Source organism: Haemaphysalis longicornis, unplaced genomic scaffold (genome assembly GCF_048455015.1).
Source record: "Haemaphysalis longicornis isolate Haplotype H1 unplaced genomic scaffold, Haemaphysalis longicornis Haplotype H1 scaffold_7, whole genome shotgun sequence".
NCBI lineage: Eukaryota > Metazoa > Arthropoda > Arachnida > Ixodida > Ixodidae > Haemaphysalis > Haemaphysalis longicornis.
In genome coordinates, this window is record NW_027526422.1 from 28,799,295 (window position 1) to 28,822,188 (window position 22,894).

The 22,894-nt window shown below is 48.5% G+C and overlaps 1 protein-coding gene across 1 annotated transcript in view; it reads left to right on the forward strand.

Moving 5' to 3' along the window:
* Ct (homeobox protein, cut) overlaps nt 1-22,894 on the forward strand; it is an 845,317-nt gene that overhangs the window by 186,705 nt on the left and 635,718 nt on the right. Inside the window, 1 exon segment of the mRNA XM_077676505.1 lies at nt 22,606-22,750. Within this exon segment, the coding sequence (XP_077532631.1) occupies nt 22,606-22,750 (145 nt within the window).

The following is a 22,894-nucleotide window of genomic DNA, read 5'->3' on the forward strand; positions in this document are numbered from 1 at the left end:
CTATTGATTTATTCGTGCAGCCATGGAATAGCACGTACAGGCTAGTTGTCCTGGCTGGGGCCGGCTTCGTCGTCCTTGCGCCCGTGGTGACCGGAGGGGCCCGCAGCCCCGGCGGAGGCCGAGCACTTCTCGGGCAGATGCCCGCCCTCGGAGATGGTGACGTTGGCCAGCATCTTGCTCAGCGCCTCGTCCTTCTTCACGGGCAGATCCTGGCCCTCGGAGATGGTGACGGCGGCCAGCATTTTGCTCAGCTCCTCGTCCTTCTTCACGGCCGGCAGAAGGGGGCGGGACGTGATGAGACTCAGATCGCCCCAAGCCGTGTTGCTGGTCAGCGCTCGTAGCCGGGCGGTCAGGCGCTCGTTCAATGCGAGCACGTACTCCTCGAACTCCTGGATTAGGACCTGGCACTCCGGGGACCACAGGTTCTCTCTGCCTGCGAAGACGTACTCTCGGTACTCCAGTACCGCGGCCATGTGCTCCCGGTAGATCTGGGTTGCGGCCCTGTGGACGGAGGATCCCCCGCGGAGGCGGTCGGTGTAGAAGCCAGCGCGCAGCAGCGGGTGGATGCGGCCACCGGGGAACTGGTGGCCCGTCCTCACTGACCGCAACTTGAACGAGCGGGCTCCCGGGACTTGGTTCGGCATAGTAGTTGCTTAGAAGAATGACGCTCTGACGAGGAATGGCGCGCTGCTGGGCAGGCGGGAGGAATTTATTCGCTGTCCAGAAATCACGTGTCCCTTCGCCGATTGGCCACTACTTATTTTCTTTATTTCCCTGTTCTGTCACGTGCTGCCCGACAGCGCAAGCTACGTCGCATGCCCGAGCAGGCGAGAAGGCAACGGCCTCGTGTCCGTAAAATGCATCCCCTTCCAGGTATTCTCTGCCTCTTCGGGCAAATCGGGGAAAGCGGGGGAATGGTACGTCCAGCCACGGCCACTAAGTCGTCCCGCCAACAAAAGAACGCGTGTGAAAGGGAGTTGACTCACTGCTTACGGTGGGAGAAGGGGGGGGGGGGGGAGGGGTTCCAATAGGCGAAGGAAGCGCCTTGCAGCGCGTTGTTCGAAGGTGTACTTTATCTGGGATACCGCCCCTTAGTCACATGGCGTTTAGTCAACGGCTGATTAGTAATAGGCCGTTTCGAGAAATGGGAAAGTTCGTAGTAGGTGCCACAAAAGATATGTCCACGTGTTTCTTTTTTTTCGTTTTAAAGGGATAATTGAGGTAATTAAGGAATAATTTGCATGAACGAGAAGGTCTGTGCTATCATTTTCCCAAGTACGGGACAACCTATGCCCAGTTTTCCTAGTACCTGCCTTCCTATCGGCCGCGACGGTGAACTGAAATTGGAAGCCAAGCACGCTCCAAAAAAATCTGGCTTTCGGAGAACTCGTGCGCAAAATATCCTGGTCCTGCCGTCCCTCCCGCTGTCACGGGTCGCCCGGATCTTTCACATGAATGTCACCGTAGCAGGCGCAAGTTACCGTAACTAACCTGCAGTGGTCTAAGCCCCCCTTTTCCTTCTCACTTTTTGATTTTCGTTACTCCCTCACTGGCAACCATCTTCTCGCAGCGTGGTCAGCCTCAAACGTCTTTGCCCCTTTTCTTTGAAAGCCTTCTTTGTGTGCGCCTACGAACCCATCACGAGCTATCAAAACAGAGGAAAAAACGAGTTGCTTCTGGGTTGCTTCTATGCTTTTTTTTTTTATAGAAAGCATAGAAGCAACCCAGGCAGCAAGCTGAGGAGCGCCCTTTGTTTCGTTTTTTTTTGCCCGAGGGGACTACCAAGAATGCCGGACGGCAGCCCACGCATGAGCGCATCGCTACTGGGGAAAAGGTCTATTAAAATTTAGGCCCTTATTATTTTCTGGATCACACGTAATAATAGGCGCACTCAATTCCTTTGGAATGATTTCTCCAGTAATTGTGTAATAATAATGGTTCCTCAATCTTGTTGTGTCGACTTGTTTTTGGTCAGGATCTCTAGGATCTATTTGTCGTTAGGCGGCATCTCTTCTCTTATTGTGATTGTTTGACGCGTAATCACCAATCCGCATAGTTTTAAAACAATTTCTTCGGTAATTTTTATTCGGTATCGTTCCTCAATCCTTTCTTATTTAATTACCTTTCTTATCAATGTACTTTGAATCAATAATTAGTTTAATTAAAAACATTCTTTTAAAAAAATTGCCCCCACCTCCCCGAAGGGAATCGTGAGGAAGTGCGAATGCATTTCTTGCGCCGAGAGTACACGGCGTAGTAATTGTGCCATCGCCTTGAGAGGCGCAGTACCGGCGAGGGGGAGCTGTCAGGCGAGGGGAGAGGCGCGCGCCGAGGGTGAGTGCAAACCTAACCCTTCCCTTCCCTTCACGATTCCCTTCGGGGAGGTGGGGGCAATCGGAGCCGGACCCAGCCGACTCCAGTCGATGCGCACGCCGCTAGCGACATACAACGGCGCATGCTCCAGGTGCTTCAACCACGCCAAGATGCTACCACGCTTTACTAGTCCGCGCCTGTACGTAGCCGGACTCACCAGCCTCCGCTTCACGTGCACGTCTATCGCAACGTCCTCGGGAACCAGCCGCGGAAGACACTCCACCACGCTCGGAACGTCGATGGGCACGTTCACGATCTGTCCCTTAATGCCGTACTGACCGTTGCCCCGAGTCAGCCGCCTGATGGCCATGAAGGGGAGGCGAGGCGAGATGAGGCGCTCTTCGACCGAGTTTAGATCGGGAAGGTGAGCGGGACCCCCACCTCCCCGGCGGACGATTCAGGCTCGCTTAAGAAGTGCATTCGCACTTATTCCTGGCCAATCTCCCACGTGGGTATGTGCCATGTCAGCGGCCAGGCAGCGCGCGCCCATCTCCCCCCGTTGCTAAGGAAGACGAAAAGCGCGCGCACCCGCAGCTGTTGCTATGCGGACGGCGGAAGGTTCGGGGTCGCTTATAAAGTGCATTCGCACTTAATATTTTGCACAGGCGCGATGTTCTTTTTCACAAAAGTAGAGAATGTGAGCTTCAGAGGCAGCAGTGAGCCGCGATCTGACGTAGCTCATTTTCGGGGTCGCTGTTTTACGGAAAATATTTCTTACGCACAAACAGCTCTTCCATGCTGTGAAAAAAATTAAACACCCACCTTGTAAATAATAATGAAATGGCTTACAAGTGCAGTTAGAAACAAATGGTAAGTCGGAATAGTAACGCTAAAGTGTTACAATTTGGGTTGTTCGCTTCCATCATTTCAGGTGATTTGAGTTGCAGCGGCCCATGATAATCTGAAGCATGCCTGTTGCAGTCGGCACTTATACTTTTTTTGCACCGTCGATAATGTCGCGCCGACACCTGCTTCTGCGAACATCATTTTCATGGGTAATATTGTGCGGCTCAAAAGTGGTGATGATTTGCAGCTGCGGGGGACATTGGTCTCAGGTAGGACTAAAACCACGACAATACGTGAGAAGTATACTCTGTCGCAGATTTCCGAAATTCCCAAATGAGCAGTCTTTGCAAATATAAATATCTGTGTGTATGCTGCAGAAAACTTCGCAGATAGCCTTGAATGTTATTCCACAGCCTTTCCAAACTGTGATTCACAAACAAAATAAACCCTCCTAGCGACGATGAGGTCGGGACGGAAGCGTGCAGCAAGGAAGAACAGGTGCCTTTGGTAATGCATGGCTAATAACTCATTCAGTAATTGCGTTATCAGCAGAAGGAAACGCACACAAAGGAAGACTGCCAAGAAATTGCAAGTTTTTTGTCATTACGTTAAAAGAAACAGGGAACGAGGTCGCGGGTTCGATTCCCAGCCGCGGCGGATGGTTTTCTGGTGGAGGCGAAAAGCAAAAACGCTCGTGTGTACGAGATTTCGGCGCACGTTAAAGATCCCCAGGTGGCCAAAATTAATCCGGAGCCCTCCACTACGGCGCGCCTCATCGCCTGCGTTCGTCGGCGCGCTAAGCCCTACAATCAATAAAAAAGAAACAGGTTCCTCTCCCCGTGCGGTGGCGCTCAATTACTCAGTAGTTGTCGCAGGTTCCGCAAAGTGCAAAGAGAAAATACTTACTGTCAGTGATTTAAAAAACGTGTGATAATAAGTCATTACAAAAGTAGTGCGAAAAACACGATGATACTGTCACTGATTTGTTAAATAAAATATTGGTGATAATAAGTCGCTAGAAGAAAAAAAAAATGAACAATGAGGTTGTCTAAATGCTACAAATATTCTAACTAATAGTTAACAAATAAAGATACGTCTTTTGGCAAGGCCGCATAACTATACCCTGGCCTAAAATAACGCAGAATTGCGAACGAGAACATCTGTATATATGTAGATATTAATTGCGGGCTTGCAACCTCCACATGAACAACGCGTGCAGCCCCAAAGCGCTCGCCTGAATTCGTCTTTACAGTGAACAGCCCGTACCCCGAAACGGTCCCGGAATAAATGGTCGCGGAATAAATGGTTCCCGAACAAATGGCCCCAAAACTAATGGTCCCGGAACAAATGGTCCCACCACTACTGTACCTATTCATGAGCGCCTGTATGAGGGAAGGAAGGGGGTCAATGTATTTACGTTTGTTTGTATTTGTGCATAATGTATTTTGCATCTGTTCATATATAATATATTGTCTAAGACTGAATTTACTTGAGTTAAATGCGGCATACAAATTTTTTGTCGCATGTGTACAACCTCGCGTGCTTCCTTTGCCCGCCTTTTTTTTGTTATTTCGAATACCAGGCAAACCAGTGGCAGACATTTCAATCAAAATGGCTCACTGGCCCAAGTCCCATTTGAGCCAGTGCGCTGAGCTTATTTACAGTGATGGTATTAATTAGATTATGTAAAGTATAAAAAAATGTGAGTGGGCTGGTACCGCTGACCGTCAGTCAACATGGAGCTGTACTGGCGCATTGCGCTCACCGATTTGTTGCTATTTCGAAAAGGAACTTTACTCGATGAATGGTTTATTGCGTTAGCTAAACTGCGTTACTGCGCTCACCACCTGAAATGCTCCGTTATCTGCAGTTCGAATCAAGCGAAGCGACACTAATCAAGATTTTGGACGTCGATAATTTTGCAGCTTGCAGCTTAAAAACTTTTGTTTTTCTCCGAAAATAGGCAATAATTCGCTATTATCACGGCTTTTCTTATGCTGAAAGGTTTAGAATACTGCTGGCTAACATGCTTTTGGGGAGCCTTAGGTCGTGCTTAGGGCAGCAGGTGAGCTCATACTCGAAGTTTGTCGCCCACCATCGACAACAAACTTTATTTTTCTTAAATGCATTTGAGCACAGATATATGCAGTTTATTGGCGCAAACACATAAACATGTTTTTCCACGTCTTGCTGGTGGCTTTACGCTGCGAAAAATTACTAGAACCAAAGACAGTCACACGTCATGGTTCAATGAAAAGTAGACGATTGCTGCAGGTTAATGCACCACCGCCGGCAGACTGGCCCCTTCGCAACGCATTATAAAAAGCAAAGGTCAAAACTCGCTTCAGTAGCATATTTCTTTGCTTGAGATGGCCCTCGTTGCCTTCTTTAGAAGAAATTGGCCATGGGGCTGACTCTCGGGACAGCCTGGCTTGACCAGTGGCTCAGCCGATGCTCGCAATCAGACGTCCGCATGTCTCGAGACTGCCTGTCACCAACCTCGCTTACTAGCGGCGTCTCGCGACAGGTGCGGCTTCCTGGAACACGGCCGGACTCACAAATTATCTTCTTAAACGGGAAGGGAGTGTTAAATCTGGCCGCACCTGGAAATAGTTGCGGTGACTGAGAAAACTTCCGAGGGGAAGGGAGGGGGCAGGGAACTCACTACGCGCGCACCCGTGAAGTGCTTGCTCACAAGAAACGGATGGCGGTTCTCTACGTCTTCTGTAAATCATGCAGCCGCATGTTTCTCACGTGGCTTCTTTTTCCCCCCTGTGTTTGCAAGCAGCACATTCATTCGTTATATAGTGACAAGGCAGAAAATTAGAATAACGATAGTTTGATCAACCAAAAAGCCGAAAACGGAAAAAATTAAAATATGACAAAAATCAAATAACGAAAGACAGAGAGAAGTAATAAATGACAATATTCGCCTTCAACGTATCAAAAGCGCGAAGACAAATAACAAAAAGGCCGGAGAAGAAGGCGGAAATACGAACAAAAAAATTCCCGAAAAAGGCCAATTGTGTAATTCCCTGCACTTGCTCAAAAGTGCATGGTTGGCAAAAATGCCGCGTTTAATCGTTAATAGCGCAAATTGAGATAACCGGTTTAACGGAATCTAAAAAAAAGAAAACAAAAATAAAGAAACTAAAGAAATTAAAAACTGCACTCCATCAAGATACAACAAATTTAAACAGAGAAACCACGTGGAGTTTTATAGAATCATTTTTCCCGGAGAGGTGCCTGGGACAATTTGTTCCGGGACCATTTGTTCCGGGTCCAGTAAGGTCCGGGACCATTTGTTCCTACTTTGGAGTTGGGACCATTTGTACCTACACCCGTCCCGAAAGGACCGTGTCCTGAAAGAACCGTGTTCCGAAACATCCGTGTCCCGAAAAGTCCGTTCACCGAAAAGACGGTACCAAAATGCCCTGTACCGTATCAATCAACACAATCAATGAACACACACAAAAAAAGGGAAATTACTAATAAAACAAATGTAGCTTGGAAACAACGAAATAGCGGGAAAGACGCGGCAGCATATAAAGGCGGTTTCTTGCATGCAATGTACAGTCGAGACAATATGGAATGAAACTACCTGCAGGCAGAGTAGGTTCGTGCAATGGCCAGTAAAACAAAATAAACCCTGGAAAGTGAAAGCAGCGAACCACACTTCAGATAAAATGGACGTAGGTGTTCCGATAAAACGAGATTCGATAAAACGGTGTCCGATAAAATGGGCAATGCTTTTATAAAACGGAGTTCGATAAAACGGCGTTCTTCTGGGAACCAATTTTAAGGCGTTGGTAAATGCAGCTTCGCCGCCATGTTTCGCTTCCGCTCTCCAATCATGGAAACAATATGATGACAAAGGCGAGTTGGATGCTGAACCGTTCTGCTGAAAACAGTTGGATTTGAGCACTGCTCTGATTGATTGATTTTGGGGTTTGACGCGCCGACGCTACACATGCGTAGGGGAGGGCCCCGGATTAATTTTGACCACCTGGAGATCTAACGTGTGCCGAAAAATCGAACACACGGGCGTTTTGCTTTTAGCCTTCACCAGGAAAGCGGCCGGCACGGCCGGGATTCAGTGCAGTTCTAGAAGTGAGGATGCGACTGCTGATTTCTCAAGAAATCTGTTCGGGGAGCACGAGGAACGTCGCCTAAGAATCACTGTGAAAACGGCGGAAACAATAGCAAAATACCACCATCTCCAGACTTTTTTAGTGGTGCCTCTTGTCACTGAGAATGAGCGTTCCTCGACTGGTGCTAGCGGCTATTTTGCGGGAGTTGGTTAAACGGAGGACTACGTTGAACCCAATATTTCTGAACAGTTAATGGTGGCTGGTGACGTAAATAACGACCTCAAACTGCGCCTGAAAGCGAAATAGGGCTCATATAGGCGCCGATATTGAAAATAGGCATTTAGGCACTGTAATGATGGCAGCGCCGATGTACCCCGGCGGGACGATGACCCCCTTCCCTTCTCATGGCTTTGTTGTGTCCCACTTCTTCGGCGTGAGCGATGCTTGGCCGCCGCAGACGCCAGCGACTCGCAACCCTTTGTAGGGCCTTGCCGGAGGCTTTTTACGCGGCGTCGGGGAAGGCTTTCCTGTCCTCCTGACCTTCTGGGATGGACAGGGGGAGTAGGAGGGGGGGGGGGGGAAGGGGGGGGGGGGTAAGCGGACGTCAAAATTGGTATGTCCGCTGCTGTAGGGAGACGGCCTTGCTTGCGCCTCCTCGTCCATCCTTCGAGTTTGTCCGGAGCTGCTGCCCAAAGTGATCGCATCGAGACTTGCTTGCGAGGCGGTTTCTGGGCGCTAGATCCCCACGCATTTCTCGTCAACTGCGCGGCGTTTCGGCCACTTTTTGGACTCCGGGCCCCCATCACGGATGGTGCCGCGATACCCTCATCGTGCGCGCGGCGCATTTTAATTCTTAGCCCACTTTTATAGTCTTGTTTTATCTGATGTCCATGCTTCATCGCCTACCGTAAATACGTGTAAATAGACTTTTCTTCATCGTCTACCTCCTGCGCCAGCGTCATCGGGTTCTTTAACTCCTTTACGACGACACCACCCACCTCTGCAACGAATCAAACGTTACTGACACAACTTGCGCTGCTGAGCACAAGGTCGCGGGTTCGATTCCCGGCCGCGGCGGCCGCTTTTCTGATGGAGGCGAAAAGCAAAAACGCCCGTGTGTACGAGATTTCGGCGCACGATAAAGATCCCCAGGTGGTCAAAATTAATCCGGAGCCCTCCACTACGGCGTGCCTCATCGCCTGCGTTGCGTCGGCGCGTTAAACCCAACAATCAATCAATCAAATCAATCAGTTACTGACACAAACGCCAAAATAGGCATTTATAGGCACTATAAATAGCGCGATAGGAGCTCAAGGCTTTTGCCTAAAATCCGGTGTCTAGACGACCGTGAACCATGCGGACCGAGCCAGCGTATCGGTAGTTCAGTCATTGCAAAGCGTGAAACTCTGTGACGACTTCTAGTATAACAGGCAACTGATTAAACACGTTTTGTTGTTTTCCTTCACTGCTTAAATTTGTCTCGTTTTTTAGACCTCAAGCTGTCGCGATTTAAACTCATCTGAAGTCTATGCGCAGATCCTTCCAAAGGCTTCCAGGGATAAAATACCGCAAAGTCACTGGGAAAAATGCCGCTGATACAAGGAAACTGGTCCTCGCGTAATCAAACTGAACGCATGGATTGAGTGAGCGCACACTTCCCTGTCGCGCTGTCAAACTTGCGGGGTACGCAAACTATCCCACGGGCCACCTCGTTTCCCTTCAAACATCGCTCAGAACTGTGGGAAGACGAACGACGCTAACGGCGGAGATAAGGTCATTACACTGCCGGAATTTCTCTTTTGTCCGTTCTAGTCGGCACTTTCTCGGGCCGGTTGTTCGTCCGCGTGTTCGTCGCACTTGCTTGTTTCACCCCGTCCATGCTGGTAACTGCACTCGTGGGGACATGCATACATGGTACGCGCTGAACATTCTGTTTTTCCTACGGGTGATCTCTGGATATTTTTATTGTCATTTGTTTTACTGTCCGAGGACTTTTTTGCGTGGAAGGGAAAGTGGGGAGGGGTATATCCTGCGTCCAGTGCCGCCCGGCCGCCGTTAGCCTCGCCTGGTAGCAGCAGCAGCAGCAGCAGAAGCGAGCGGCCTTAATTTTCTGCGTCGCTAATCTCGAAAAGCGCGAGACCGTGCGTGTACCATCCATCGCTTCATCTCGCCTGTCTTAGCGCCGCGCTGTGGGACTAGCCAGTGGAAAGTGCGGCCGCTACCGCGCAAGTCTGCCGCGGGAATTTATTGCTCTCGGAACGACATCGCCACCAACACGAGTTTGTTTTGTTCCTCGCCGCACCGCCCGTGTGACAAAAGAAGGCCGGAAAGACAAAAGAGGAGAAGCGCTAAGTGTGCGCCACCCGGGTGCCAGGGATAGCGGCCGTTCTCCCATTTCTTTCTGCTTCTGCCGGCCACTTTTGCTTTGTTTTACCACAAGCCGTGCCACGGGCGTAAAACGTCAAACGAAGGACGGTTAGTCACCGAGCGCGTAAGAATCCAAGTAAAGATATTATCGTGCTCACCGAAGCCATGCTCGGAAAGCAACGAAAGGACATTATTTGGCTTCTGCGCACTACGGACGCATGGCGCGGAAGCTTATAGTAAGGTAGTTGAAGACGAGGGTATGGCCGGTTGTTATAACGTGGCGCCCACGCCGTAGTGACGGAGGGGGGCGGAGAAATAAACTGGGACATAAACGCCACGTGTGGTTGTCCGACGAGGAGCTCTTAAATAAGGCTCAGCGTCCATTGTTTGATTTTCGAGCCGCACGGGACATTAGGAGGGCGTATGCCCTTTCGCGCGTGCTTGCGCCTTCATGTGGCTACCACCGCGGCAAAGACTCGCGGCTATTGAATCCCGACGCCGCTGCGGAACAGGCGGTGGATGTCACGTTCTTTCTGCCGTACCGCGGTGACTGCCGAATGGCGCCCACTTCATAAAGGGCGAGTCAGGCATGCGGTGTTCGCTGTACCCAGGCGCCATCTCTGCGGCGGAATTTGCGAATTCGTCGCGCTGCTGTGTCTGGTTAATCCCCGCTGCGCGCACTCGCATTCGACTGACCGCGCGAGTGGCTTGAACTCTACTGATCTGACGCCGAGTACAAGGGCGTCAACTTTTCTTTGTCGGTGGTCGGAATTCCACGCGTGTATAGCATGAACTGCATGCTCTGCACCGTGCAATTCTGGTTTCATTCCGGAGCGCTGCGTAGGCGCTCTTGCGAGCAGCGTGGGCGATTAGTGTAATGGCCTGCTTTCTAATTGCCATGGAGCACGGCAAGAAACGTCTCGTACGATGAATGAGGCCGTTACGTAAGCGGGAGAGATACACAATGAATACAAGAGAAATGTGCATGCATGAGAAATAAGAAAGCATCGCTGGGGCAACTGCTGCATCCTCTGCAAGAGAGAAGCTTAGCGTTAACGTAAAACTTTCCATGGTAAAGCTTAGCCTCGTAAAGTTTTCCATGGTACCTGACATAACTTGATCGAGTGATCGATCGATCGATCAATCAATCTCAATCAATCGATCAATAAATCAATCGATCGATCAATCAAACTATCAATCAAACGATCAATACTTAAGTTACTCACGCCCTTGAACCCGTGCTGAGCTACACCAACTCTTTCATTGTTTTCGTGCACAAAATACTGTGCGCAAGGCCGTGTGTTTGACCACTTCGTTTTTCCGTTGAATATGAGCGTTTCTGACTTTGATCCACAACCTCCACGTTATATACAAGGTGTGATGAGATCTAATACCATTCTCATGACCACCTTGGTTTAGGTACGAGCTTGACTATATTCGACTAGTTTGTCTCCGTTCGGAACCAGTCTTTACAAATGCCTAGTCGTTCCTTATCGGCAGTGCTGACAACGCATGCGTCGTTGCACGGCCACCCGTTGACAGAGTCTCATCGAGTTGCGGGGGTCATTGTGTGTGCCATGTGCGCGTCCGTATACTGGATATATTAAACTCATGGTGAGGAACTTTGTCGGGTCACTTGAGTAAGTTGTAACCGTTGCCTGATTACCTTACCAGATTGACGTCTGGAATTCGTAGGCTACGTTTAGAGCCTTTCTGGCCGGTTTACACGCGTTTTTTAACGAGAAATGTGCGCTCGGAAGTGTCGCCTCTTTCCCTGGCACCATCCTCGCCGTAGATTTGCTCATGCCGTCACGACGACACGGTGGTAAGTCAGTATGCAGGGCTAAATTTCGCACATTGCTAGCGTGTTTAACCTGTACAACAGGGGCGTTAACAAACAAAAGGTCTGTATTAACTATAGAATAAAATGAAAAAAAAAAAAGATTTCAATGGTTATGTAGCGTGAAAACACACTGCTAAACACTGTGACGTCAGAGTAGTAGTTGATGTGGGCGCCACGAGCGGCGCATGGTGTTTCTTCTTCGGCCGTCCTTTACACATTAACTGAGGCCGTAACTGTCACTGTATAAGCAGTGATATCACCAGTTACTTGCGCTAATCTGCACAACGCAGCCACTAGATAGATTTCGACAAAAACACTGATGCCCCTTTACGATGAAATAAGCGACAAACACAAGCGCGTCCGAGCAATTAGGTTTCCGACGCGGCGCGGAAAGTGCATATGTTGGACGCGCTAGTATAGTCTATATATAATCTAGTATACATAGGTTGGCCGCGCGAGGGAGCGGCCGATCCGGAAGTCTTCTGGCCTCCAAACCAGTTCCATGAGCAGAAGACGCTTGCGCAGACGCCTAATTTTCCGCTAATGTGTTTCGCTTGAGAGTGGTCAGTCTTGAGCTCCGAGATCAGCTGGTTGGATGGCCAGCCTCTGACGACACGAGGATGTATAGGGGGTAGGTTGAAACCACCAATGCCGTGGGTAACTACGCAGGCTCTTCACAGTTTCCTCTAAGCTACAGGCCTCCACGAACGCTGCAGAGTGGGCCACAAGGACTCCACTCCTGTTTTCCCCATTTCCCCCTTTCATCTGGTCGCGATTTACCTCATTCAATCTCGCTTCGAGAGTGGGGAGGCGAACCTGGCTCGCACATAGTTAACCTCCCTGCTTTTCCTTTCGCGTTATCCCCCTTCTTGACTTTTCCATTGTTCTGTCCTGAATCTTTCACTCAGCGCTAAAATGGTTTAGCCTAAGGAAACGGGTACACTTTTGTAATCCAGAGCGGTGTCATTGAGCGCAAAGTTTTATCATGGTTTATTACTGGTTATTCATTTAAACTGCAGCAATTAGAGACCTCGACTTATCACGATGAACAGGCATTGTGAACAAAAACATTCTGTTGCCGCCGCTAAGTTCGCCGTCTCGTGATTGGCTGTCCACGCTCCACGACTTCCTTTGGAAACGGGCTAGATTTCTTCCCCGTCGGGGTACGTCCGCGAGTGGCTTATGAATCGCTGCCTAGTTTGCTTCTCGAGTAATCTCAGCGAGAATATCCCAGGCGCATTTCTAATCAAGCGCGCTAAACTTCATAGAAATCTCGCGGGTCGCACAGTGGCAGATCCGACTAGCAGACCTCTTGAAGGAAACAAAGAGGCTGTCCTGGCCAGCGTCGAGTGGGCCGGGGCAGGCAGACGCTTTGAACTTGACAACTTTTTAGATTACAGCAGTCCCGGGGTCTATTCACTGAAGGTCGAGGAGGACGCAGCTGCATGTGCGAATGAAGTGCTCGGTTTCTTGAGTGGACAGGAGACAATTCATTCCGCAGAATCCTCGGTATGGAGTGAGGTCTTTCTTGAAAAGGTCGTCGGGTTAAGGCCCCGTACTTTGCGAACTTCAGTGGGGGTATCACGCGGGATCACGAGCGAATTTCGTTAGCTCTTGCCGAAGGGTCGCCGCCTTTTTACGTCGCCTCTTGCGTTGATAAGGATCGCGTTAGAACTGCGCACGTCGAAAGCGCGACTCGGCCAAAGTTTTTCCACAGCTTGTTCCCTCCCATCGTTATGACATCATTGCTAATCCGTGGTTTGAGCTGGGCGTGCTGCGTCTTTGTATTCATAGCTTATAGCGCCCAACGCAGCTCCTCTTCCAGCCCACCTGTTCCCCATGTGTGTGTGTGTGTGTGTGCGTGCGTATGTATGTATGTATGTATGCATGCATGTATGTATGTATGTATGTATGTATGTATGTATGTATGTATGTATGTATGTATGTATGTATGTATGTATGTATGTATGTATGTATGTATGTATGTATGTATGTATGTATGTATGTATGTGCGTGCATATATGTGTGTATGTATGTGTGTATGTATCTATGGATGGATGGATGGATGGAAGTGTGTATGTGTGCGTGCATGTATATTTGTATGTATGCATGCACGCATGTATGTACGTATGTATGCATGCATACATGAATGTACAGGCATGGACAAATGAAACACCATCACAAAAATATGAATCAGAACACACAAATAGCACGATTATTCGCATGCAAGTCAAATTGACGCGTGGCTTATTACGGTAACAAAGTTGGGAAATGCGGCGTTGCAAATATGCCAATAGCGCGCCATTATTAGACCTCCACAAACAGTGTTTCTCAATTTTGCGTGTTCTGGTTCATATTTTCGTGTTCGCATTTCATTCGTCCATGACTATACGTATGCATGCATGCACGAATGTATGTGTGCCTGCATGTACAGTAGATACGTACGTATACGTGTATGCGTACGTAATGCATGATTTCATGGGTCGCCATATTCGATTTTGTTTGTAGGAAACTTCAATTTTTGCGCCCACCTACCCCTCCTATATATCCACCTCCTCTTACCCACCTCGTTTGCCGAGTTAAATGCAACCTACTGACGGTGGAGCAGATTGCTAAAGTCTACACCGCTTCGTTCAGATAGCCTGTCAGACTGCCAGGCTGCTTAAAGGCGCAAGACAAGCACGAGATCCGGGAATGTGCGGAACTGCTCGGCACCACGAGACACGCTCAGCCTCATTCGCTCCGTCTCTTTTCCGAGTCCGAGACGAGCTGATCACCGCGGCGCTTGCTTTCTTGGCGCCCTGATCGGCTATCCACGTCAGGCTATCAGGGAGCCCTGGTTAGGCACCGCAGCGCGACCAGGTTGAGCGAGCCGTCACGGAGACAAGTGGACGGCACACTGGCAGGTTGCCCGGCGTCGCGGGAGAACGGCCGCTCTTTGATCGGTGCTATCGGCATCGCATCAGCTGGCTCAGCAGCGGTGGGCCCTTTGCGCGCAGAGAGGGCGGGCCTTGTTCTCGCAGCTGGGCCTCTGGCGATGCACCGATACCGTTTGGCCCCGCGCCTGCCACAGGGCTTCCCGGGGTCCCCCAACCTGGAGACAGATGACGCAAGAGCACGTGTGTTGCGTCGCCGATTGTCGCCCTCATTCGCCTCGGCAAACCGCCCTGCCTGCCTTTATCTCCCTACCGTGGAGAAACAAAGACTTATGTCTCTTCGAAGGAAACAAACGAAAGCACGTGGTTTAAATCGAGCGTGCTGGCCGGACCAGCTTAGCGGCGGCGCCGACTGTGTTCTGCTTGGCCTCCCGTTGCATCGCGTACTGGATACGGCAGCAGTCTTCGCCAGCGGATTCCGCTGGCAGTAGTTGTGCAATTCCTTGGTTTTGCTTGTGCCTGTGTTGCGGAAGCGTGCGTGAACGACTGTGCTCGTGTTTGCCGTGTCTCTGTTTTGATCGTGCTTTTGCGTTTTGAGTGTCGTATTGTGTGAAGTTGATTTCCAGCCTGAATGTTTAGTATGGCGGAGAGTTGAAAAAGGCATGCGCGCAGGATAGGACTCGAGCCCACAACATTCGGATTACAGGGCCACATGTTTACCAATTTAGCCGGTAAATTTTTAAACCATCTGGCGCTATAATCCGAATGTCGAGGGGAATAAGGCCACCCTTGTAGTACCGAAGTGGTTGTATTCCCCTTTACCTCCAGTCGTATTGCTGTGTTTAAAACTATACACACTCACCCTTCAGGATGATAACTAGCAGTGTGTATAAGGGAGTTAGGGTAGGAAAAGGGTGGCACACGGAGTGCGCACACCTCTAAGGATGAAATGCAACTACTTTCTTTGTTTCCAGGAGAAAATAAATCATCAGGAATCACGGCCACGTGTTACGACTCGTTCCCGCATAAATTTCCAATTATTTTGTTTACACACGCCTTAAATAGTGACAGAAAAACTCGTTCTTCGCTTTACCATTACCGTAGCTTCATTTCCTTCAAAACAACGCTATTGCACGTGCCGCTGCACCGTGTTTAGCTGCCGATACAAGTACCACTTTGTCATACACAGGGCACTGATTTTCATTGGCGATCAACGCCGCTACAACGCGCAATACGAAGAGGGCATGGTAATTTATTCGTCCTTTCTTAGTCAGACGGCTTCTTAAAGCCGCATCTTTACCCACTAGCACAACCAACCGCGTTCTGGTACAGTATCCAGTTCGGGAAACAAAAGGAGAAAAAGAAATGGTTATACGAAAAATAACAGAGGAACACTAACAACAACAATACGTGGCCACAAAGTAGCTGGGTGTCGTGCGCCTCAACCCTTCTGGAACACCGCGGAGTGCTCTCATTTCTCCACAGCGGTGGCCGGGGTGCACAGCGCCCCGAAAGTTATTGGTGGCTGTCGCTTTCCCGCAGAAGCGATGCCAGGGGGAAGAGCAGGAGGAGGCGGGAGGAAAGGACGAGGAGGCGCGCGCTTTCTCCCCGGCAGATAAATAGCACGAGTGCGCGGCCGCGAAGAAGGAGCATCACTTTCGCCTCTATAATGGACCCCAAATGCACGGGGAGGAGGAGGAATATAAGGCTCGGCCGCGCTCCTATTTTTGTCGCAACAGAAACCGGCAAGGGGAACGCGCGCGCACAGACGAACGAACTCGGAGGCGCACATGGTGGCGACCGCGAGGGATGCGAACGCCGGGCCAAGTACGCTCGAACGCGCCTGCCGTCCGCAAAACAGCGCGCGCAGGCTCAGCACGCGCCGTTTTGCGACGCATCCCGCGCGCCTCTATTCCTCCTGTCTGGCAGATAAATAACGCTTAATAAATAACGCTTTGATTTATGTTATTTAGCCGGCTCGGCAGGGGGAGACGGAACGCTGTGCGTGAAATATACTCGGCCCGCCATCGGGGATTTTTGGGCAGGCCGACAAGAAGAATGGCGGGAAAACGCGGCGGCGCTGCTGCATCGCGCCCGCCGTGAAAGATGCGAACGCGATTCGCTCCCGTGCGTGGCGGCGAGGTTGCGCTTCTCGGCCGTGCGCGGGTGTACTGCGGCGAAGCAGCGCATCGCTTGTTTATTACGGAGTTTCTTAATGAATCTTTGCGCGGGGGTAATGCGGTCACGAGGGTTAGGAACGAAGCGTTACCCACTGGAGATGCGAGCACCCACTGCTACTTCCTTGTTGCAGTGTACATAGTTTCGTTAGAGATTGAGGCAGAATAGGAAATCGGGAGCTTTCGCTCCAACTTTTTTTTTTATTCAGTGGGGTGCTCACTTAAAGAAGCGCTCGAGAAAAACTTGCGTCGGTTGTTGGAAGCTCTTATACAGAGGACGTTGCTACTTCTGCATTAGTGAGGCGTGGTTCTGAGCGAGAAGAGAGCAGGCTTCCCCGTTTCCTGCCTCCTCTGAGCACCTTCCGCCCTCAACGCTTTCGTTGCTGACGCTAGCATTTCACTTGTATAAATTGACGCGGATTAACAACTGGAAACTGTACGCGTGGCCGATGACGTTAGACTTCTGAAAGCAAGACTCGTGAGTTTTTGTTGTGCGTAGGGAGGGAGAAGTGTACGAATAAGTGAAACGGCTTCATTTCTACCCTAAAGTTCCGCTAACAACATTTGCACGTGACTGTCTAACCAATTAAGTTTCGCGCATCGAGCCGCGGATCTTGAGGTTTTCTTGTAATTGGTTGGAAGCGATACTGATAATTGCAGAGGTTCGCGGTAGCAGTATTAGCAACTGAAGAGACTTCTTCGAAATGTGAAAATTAACGATATTACTTCAGTAGGACTGAGCAGTTCCACCGCAGAACTTTGGTTACGTCCATAGGTCCGGTAACCAGATGCGTAACAATTATCGCCCATTTCACTAACAATAATTTCGGGTGAAATGGTTGAACATCTGGTATGCTCACATATAGTAACTTTTGTTTGGCCAAACTTGTTTTCTCGCTATGTCAACACTGTGTCGAAAACACTTTTTGTGCGAAACGCAGTTACTCTCTTTTGCCCATAAACGTAATATTCTCGACCATGGATCCAAGCTTATTTATCCAAGCTAATCAAGACCCTAACATTTTTTCACGGATAGAACTGTTTCTTCTTAACCGCTTGCAGTACGCATCGTGTAACAAGAATCCCCTCTCATCCCTGTTCATTCAAGTGTGCCGCAGGGTTTAATATTAAGCCATCTTCTCTTTTTTTATTAATTTATAATTGTGATTTATCTGACCGTGTTTCGTCTAATATTAACCTGTTTCCCGAATACTGCGTTATTTTTCGTCGGAACCACTGATCAATAAAATGCATGCTATAAAACCACGTTGCCGCAGTATAAACTTTTTACCACATCCCCACTATACCGCCGCGGTGGCTCAGTCGCTAAGGTGTTGCGCTGCTGAGCACACTGTAAAAAATTTTTGCTCGAAAAAACAAATTTTCTGGCAGCTGTCCTGCCAGAAATTTTCTGTAAAGTTATGTTTTCTGTTTTTCATGTTTCTGTTATTTTACAACCATTTTCTGTTTCTCACTACAGAGAATTTATGTCAATTCCCTGTTTTCGGTTTCTCCTGGTTCTGTTATCTTACAAGCATTTTCTGTTTTTCACTACAGAAAATTTATGTCAATTCCCTGTTTTCAGTTTTTAGTTTTCTGCTTTTTTATAAAAATTTTCTGTTTTTTAAGGTTGTGTTTTCCTCCAGAAAATCTGTGAACCTTGTGTTTTTCACTGGCAGCTTATAGACTACTTGTGTTGTGCAACATCGTTTTTTTACCAAAATTATAATAATGTACTGTTTCACGTTTCTGGTTAAATTGTTTTGCTCACTTAACAAGTAAGGTTAAATTGGTTTGCTCTGACTTATTTTGACATCAATCTCTGCTAAGTATTCAGCGCCGTGACACAATTTCGGTTATGGTGCTTCATAAAATACATGTCCTGTTACTTTTTCACATCTTGAAAGTACTGCAGTTGAATTCGCGGCTTTATGCTTCATGGGTGGCAATAATCATGCCTTGGAAGTATCATATTGTTTGAAACTGCCCACACAGTTACTGGTGTGCAGTACATAGCATAAAGTGACCACTCAGGCACACAAGAAAGCAGGGTAAAAGTATCATTAACATTATTTATTTTTCTGCCAAACTTAAGGCTGTTGTTACCAAGAATTAACTTAGTTACGAACAACGTATCAACAATCTCAAATATGAGGATCTGAGTATGAAAACAAAATCACAATTCATGATATTGTGGCACAGTGAACAAAAGGAGACTTTCAGTGACAGGGGTTTTGTTAGACTAGGAAGATCACCTTTTCAACTTTCAGAAATTCCCACAAACACGCCACTGAGGCAAAACAAACTATTTACAGAACGTAATCAGTGACGTTAAACTAAGAACACTTTTTCTACAGTGACATTAAGCTACAAAATGTTCACATCTCATATTACTACAGTACAATAATACTACGGTAGGACCGATAGGACTAGGAACACATTTTTTTCTACTTCCAAAAAAAAAAAAGACCATCAATAAAATCACCTCCTACATTTTTCCTGCTTTCTGGAAGCAGAAAGATGCAACATAACGCAAATACCACGGTAATGAAAAATGAGGGAGGAAGTGTTGTGAGGCTAGGAACATAACATCTTTTCCACATTAATGAAATCACAAAAAAGCAGAGAACAATATACAATAGCAAAGTAATCAAGAATGCGGCACATTTGGTGCAAGGCGCTTCCATCACAGACATTTTCATTGCTGCTCAGGGAAATTGGAGTGGGGGGCCTAGTAGATTTCATGGTCTTCCACCACAGTGACCAGGGATGCGACATTTGGAAACAGGAAATGCTGCTTTTGCTTTGACTTCTCCACCTTTGCTCCATTTCAGTGTTGATGGCTGCAATAACCCTGCAACAACAATAGCATACGTTCCGCATATAAAATACATGTGCACCAACAAAACAACATCGTTTGCGGGTTTTTATGTATGATATCATGCTGTAATAATAGCTGCCAGTTGTTTGAAATCAAGTGTTAAGCTAGCCTCAGGTGTTTGATAACTACATTCCGTTTTCTTGTGCTACTGAGGCGATCCAGACGTACCACCTGAGCAAAAGCAAGAAATATATATAGCAGACTACCAACATTGCAAGGGGGTGAATAAATACAGTTCACTGCATTTCTTCACTACCCGCTTCACAGTACACAGCGGGAGCAGTCAACCTCAATTTTTTCCCAAACGGCCAAACTCCTCCCGCTCACTGAGTAGCCAGTCAGTGTTAATTATTAATCACTATTAATATTTGCATATTATCCTACGTAGCTCTATCAATGGCTCCATCAGCCTTGGCTTCAGCCTAAGCGGCAGCGGTTTGGCCGGTTGAATAAAAATTTAGACCGACCTTCCTCGCGGAGTGATCTTTGGAATGAATGGATCTTTGTCCAGTACCGGCCCTCCAGGCGGCCGCCACGGCGAATCAAACTGGCTGTAAAGCACGTCCCCAAAAATGTTTGGCTTTCGGGGAACCCGTGCGCGAAATATCCTGGTCCTGCACTCCCTCCCGCACCCAGCTGTCACCCGTGCCTCTCAAATTAATGCCACGGTAGCAGGCGCACGCTGGCATGACTAACCTGCAGTGGCCGAATCACCCCCTTTTCTTTACTTTTTTTTTCATTTTCCTTGCTCCCTCACAGGTAGACAAGTGCTCACAGCGCGCAGCGTCAAACATTTTTGGCCCTTTCTTTGAAAGCCTTTTTTGTGTGCATGTACGAACTCACTGCGAACTCCCCCGAAAGAGAAAATAAAAACGTGCAGCCCTAAGATGCATAGCCGCTCCCCAAGCAGGAAGCTGAGGGGGCGCGCTTTTGTTTATTTCACCCGAGGCAACTGCCAATTATTGTGGACCGGCAGCCCAACGTTTACAGATACTTCGGCAGCCCACGCATGTGCAGGTCGCCACTGGAAAAAGGCCCAATGGAACTTTTTGTAGTAGCGGTCTGTTCATACGGGGTGTGAAGTATAGCTACAGCTGTTACAAAAGGCAAGCCACGGCTACAAAAAGAAAAAAAAAGAAAGAGGAAAGCTTGGGGAGACTCGAACCCGTAATTACAGCATCCGTAAGCAATGACGTAACCTTTACACTAAACTCCACGACGGAAAACGGCATCTGAAAAGGAGAGCACGGCGGCTGCGTCGTGCGTATAACATTCATCAAAAGAAAACAAGAAAAAAAACTCATATTAAGGCGAGCGTCACTACATAGGCACGGCACAACGCTCTTGTCCCACGAGGCGACATATCGTTACGCTACGCGGCGAGCACTTCATAACAATCTATTTCCATCCAACAAGCCAACAAACAACAGTGCAGGCACGAAAAAGAGAGGCATAAACAGGAACTAGGCGCAGCCTCCACACGACATAGTTCAAATTTAGTACTCACCCTGGGAAGATGAAAAATTGAAGAAACAAGCCCGCCAATGTATCGTTGTGCTGGTACCTACAGGACGGCCATTTGCAAAGGGCCGCATTTCAGAATTGCAGGAGCGCAACAAAATGACGTCGGCCGGGCGCTGTTCGACGGTTAAGTAAATTCTTGTTAAACATTTAAAAAATTATTCATATTTTATTCTATTTTATGCAAATTAATAGTACAATATTTTCACGATTTTACGCCTGTTATTGGTCAAGACGAGGAAATAACAGAAAATGTGTGTTTTTTCTATTAACAGGTTTCTGTTTACTAACCATCACAGAAAACATCTGTAGGGCAACAGACATTGTATGTAAAAACTCTGTAAATTTACAGAAATTTTTTACAGTGCACAAGGTCGCGCGGGTTTGATTCCCGGCCGCGGCGGCCGCTTTTCTGATTGAGGCGAAAAGCAAAAACGCCCTTGTGTACGAGATTTCGGCGCACGTTAAGGATCCCCAGGTGGTCAAAATTAATCCGGAGCCCTCCACTACGGCGCGCCTCATCGCCTGCGTTGCGTCGGCGCGTTAGAACCCTACAATCAACCAACCACATCCTCACTCGTGCTTTATCTTAATTTTTAGCCTTCGTGTTTTTTTTTCTGCATTGATCACCTAAATAACGTTACAATTATTTTCGAATTCTTTCATTCAGTTTTTCATTTTTTGGATGGCATAGACTGCGACCCCCTTCGCGGTCCAATCGCCGCCACAAAATACCATTGTCAGTTTCGTACTGCCATATTGCCGCGAACTTTGCATTTGTTTTTTTGTGTATGTGTTGTGTTTTACCGCCCAGCCGCGCCCGGCTGTGTTATCCGTGTGCCGAGCGAAGCGCGCCTTTCATACTTTCTTTTTATTGCCCACGGGCTATCTCATCTGATAGGGACAGTGGTTTGTCGTGTCGTCACTGGACTAGAATAATCTTCTGTGATCTCCAGTTTTCTCGATGTAATTCGACGGTTCGAGAAACGAGCACGCCTAAAGATGAATGCTCGCCGAGCAGACGCCGCGGCATTCGATTGGCGACTCTCGCCTGCGCACGTCACTTTGTTCACGGCTGCTTCGCCGCCTCTGTATTCTTTAAGTTGTTAGGGGAGCACAATTTCGCGCCAATAAACTTGCTTTTCTTTCAAGGCAGCTGCGTCGTCTTTCGTTACGTGACAATGTCTAACGCACTTACTTCAGTGACCACTTAAATCTGCTATTCTTGATTGATTGATTGATTGATTGATTGATTGATTGATTGATTGATTGATTGATTGATTGATTGATTGATTGATTGATTGATTGATTGATTGATTGATTGATTGATTGTGGGGTTCGACGCACCCAACCTACACCTGTGCTACGATGCGCGCCGTAGTGGAGGGCTCCGGATTAATTTTGTCCACCTGGTGTTCTTTAACGTGCGCCGAAATCAGAAGCAAATGTGACCAAGAACGCTGCAGCCCTGCCCTGCCAGCGTACTGTGTCGAGGGAGCACCTTTGCGTTTTTCCTGATGCCTGTGCTGTGCGCAGCATGGTCACACATGCAGCCGTCCGCTTCTGAGACATTTCATTTGTTCGTATTGTATTGACCGCCTAGGTGTGCACCCTGATATCATCTGCTGTGGTTCCGTCCGGCATAGGCGCATCCCCCAATCTGTGTATCGTATATTATATGCCTGCGCAGGACGTCCGCTGCCTCGTGTCCCCCCTGCTGAGGCACTTCCAAGCTGAGGTGGATCGGCTGGGAGAGCGAAGCTTGGCCGCCGAAGCTGCCTTCCTGGCGCTCTACAAGAGGCTCCTGCACGCCGTCTCCGCCGCATCGTCGTCAGGTGAGCACTGGGCGTTACTCTGACTCGCTTCTTTCTTCGGCCACAGCAACGAATCGCTGACTTCCGGGGGTGCCTTCGAGATCCATTCCCAGTGTTTAGAAGCGGGAGGTTCTGTATATCTCAACGAGAGAAAGGTTCCCGTGC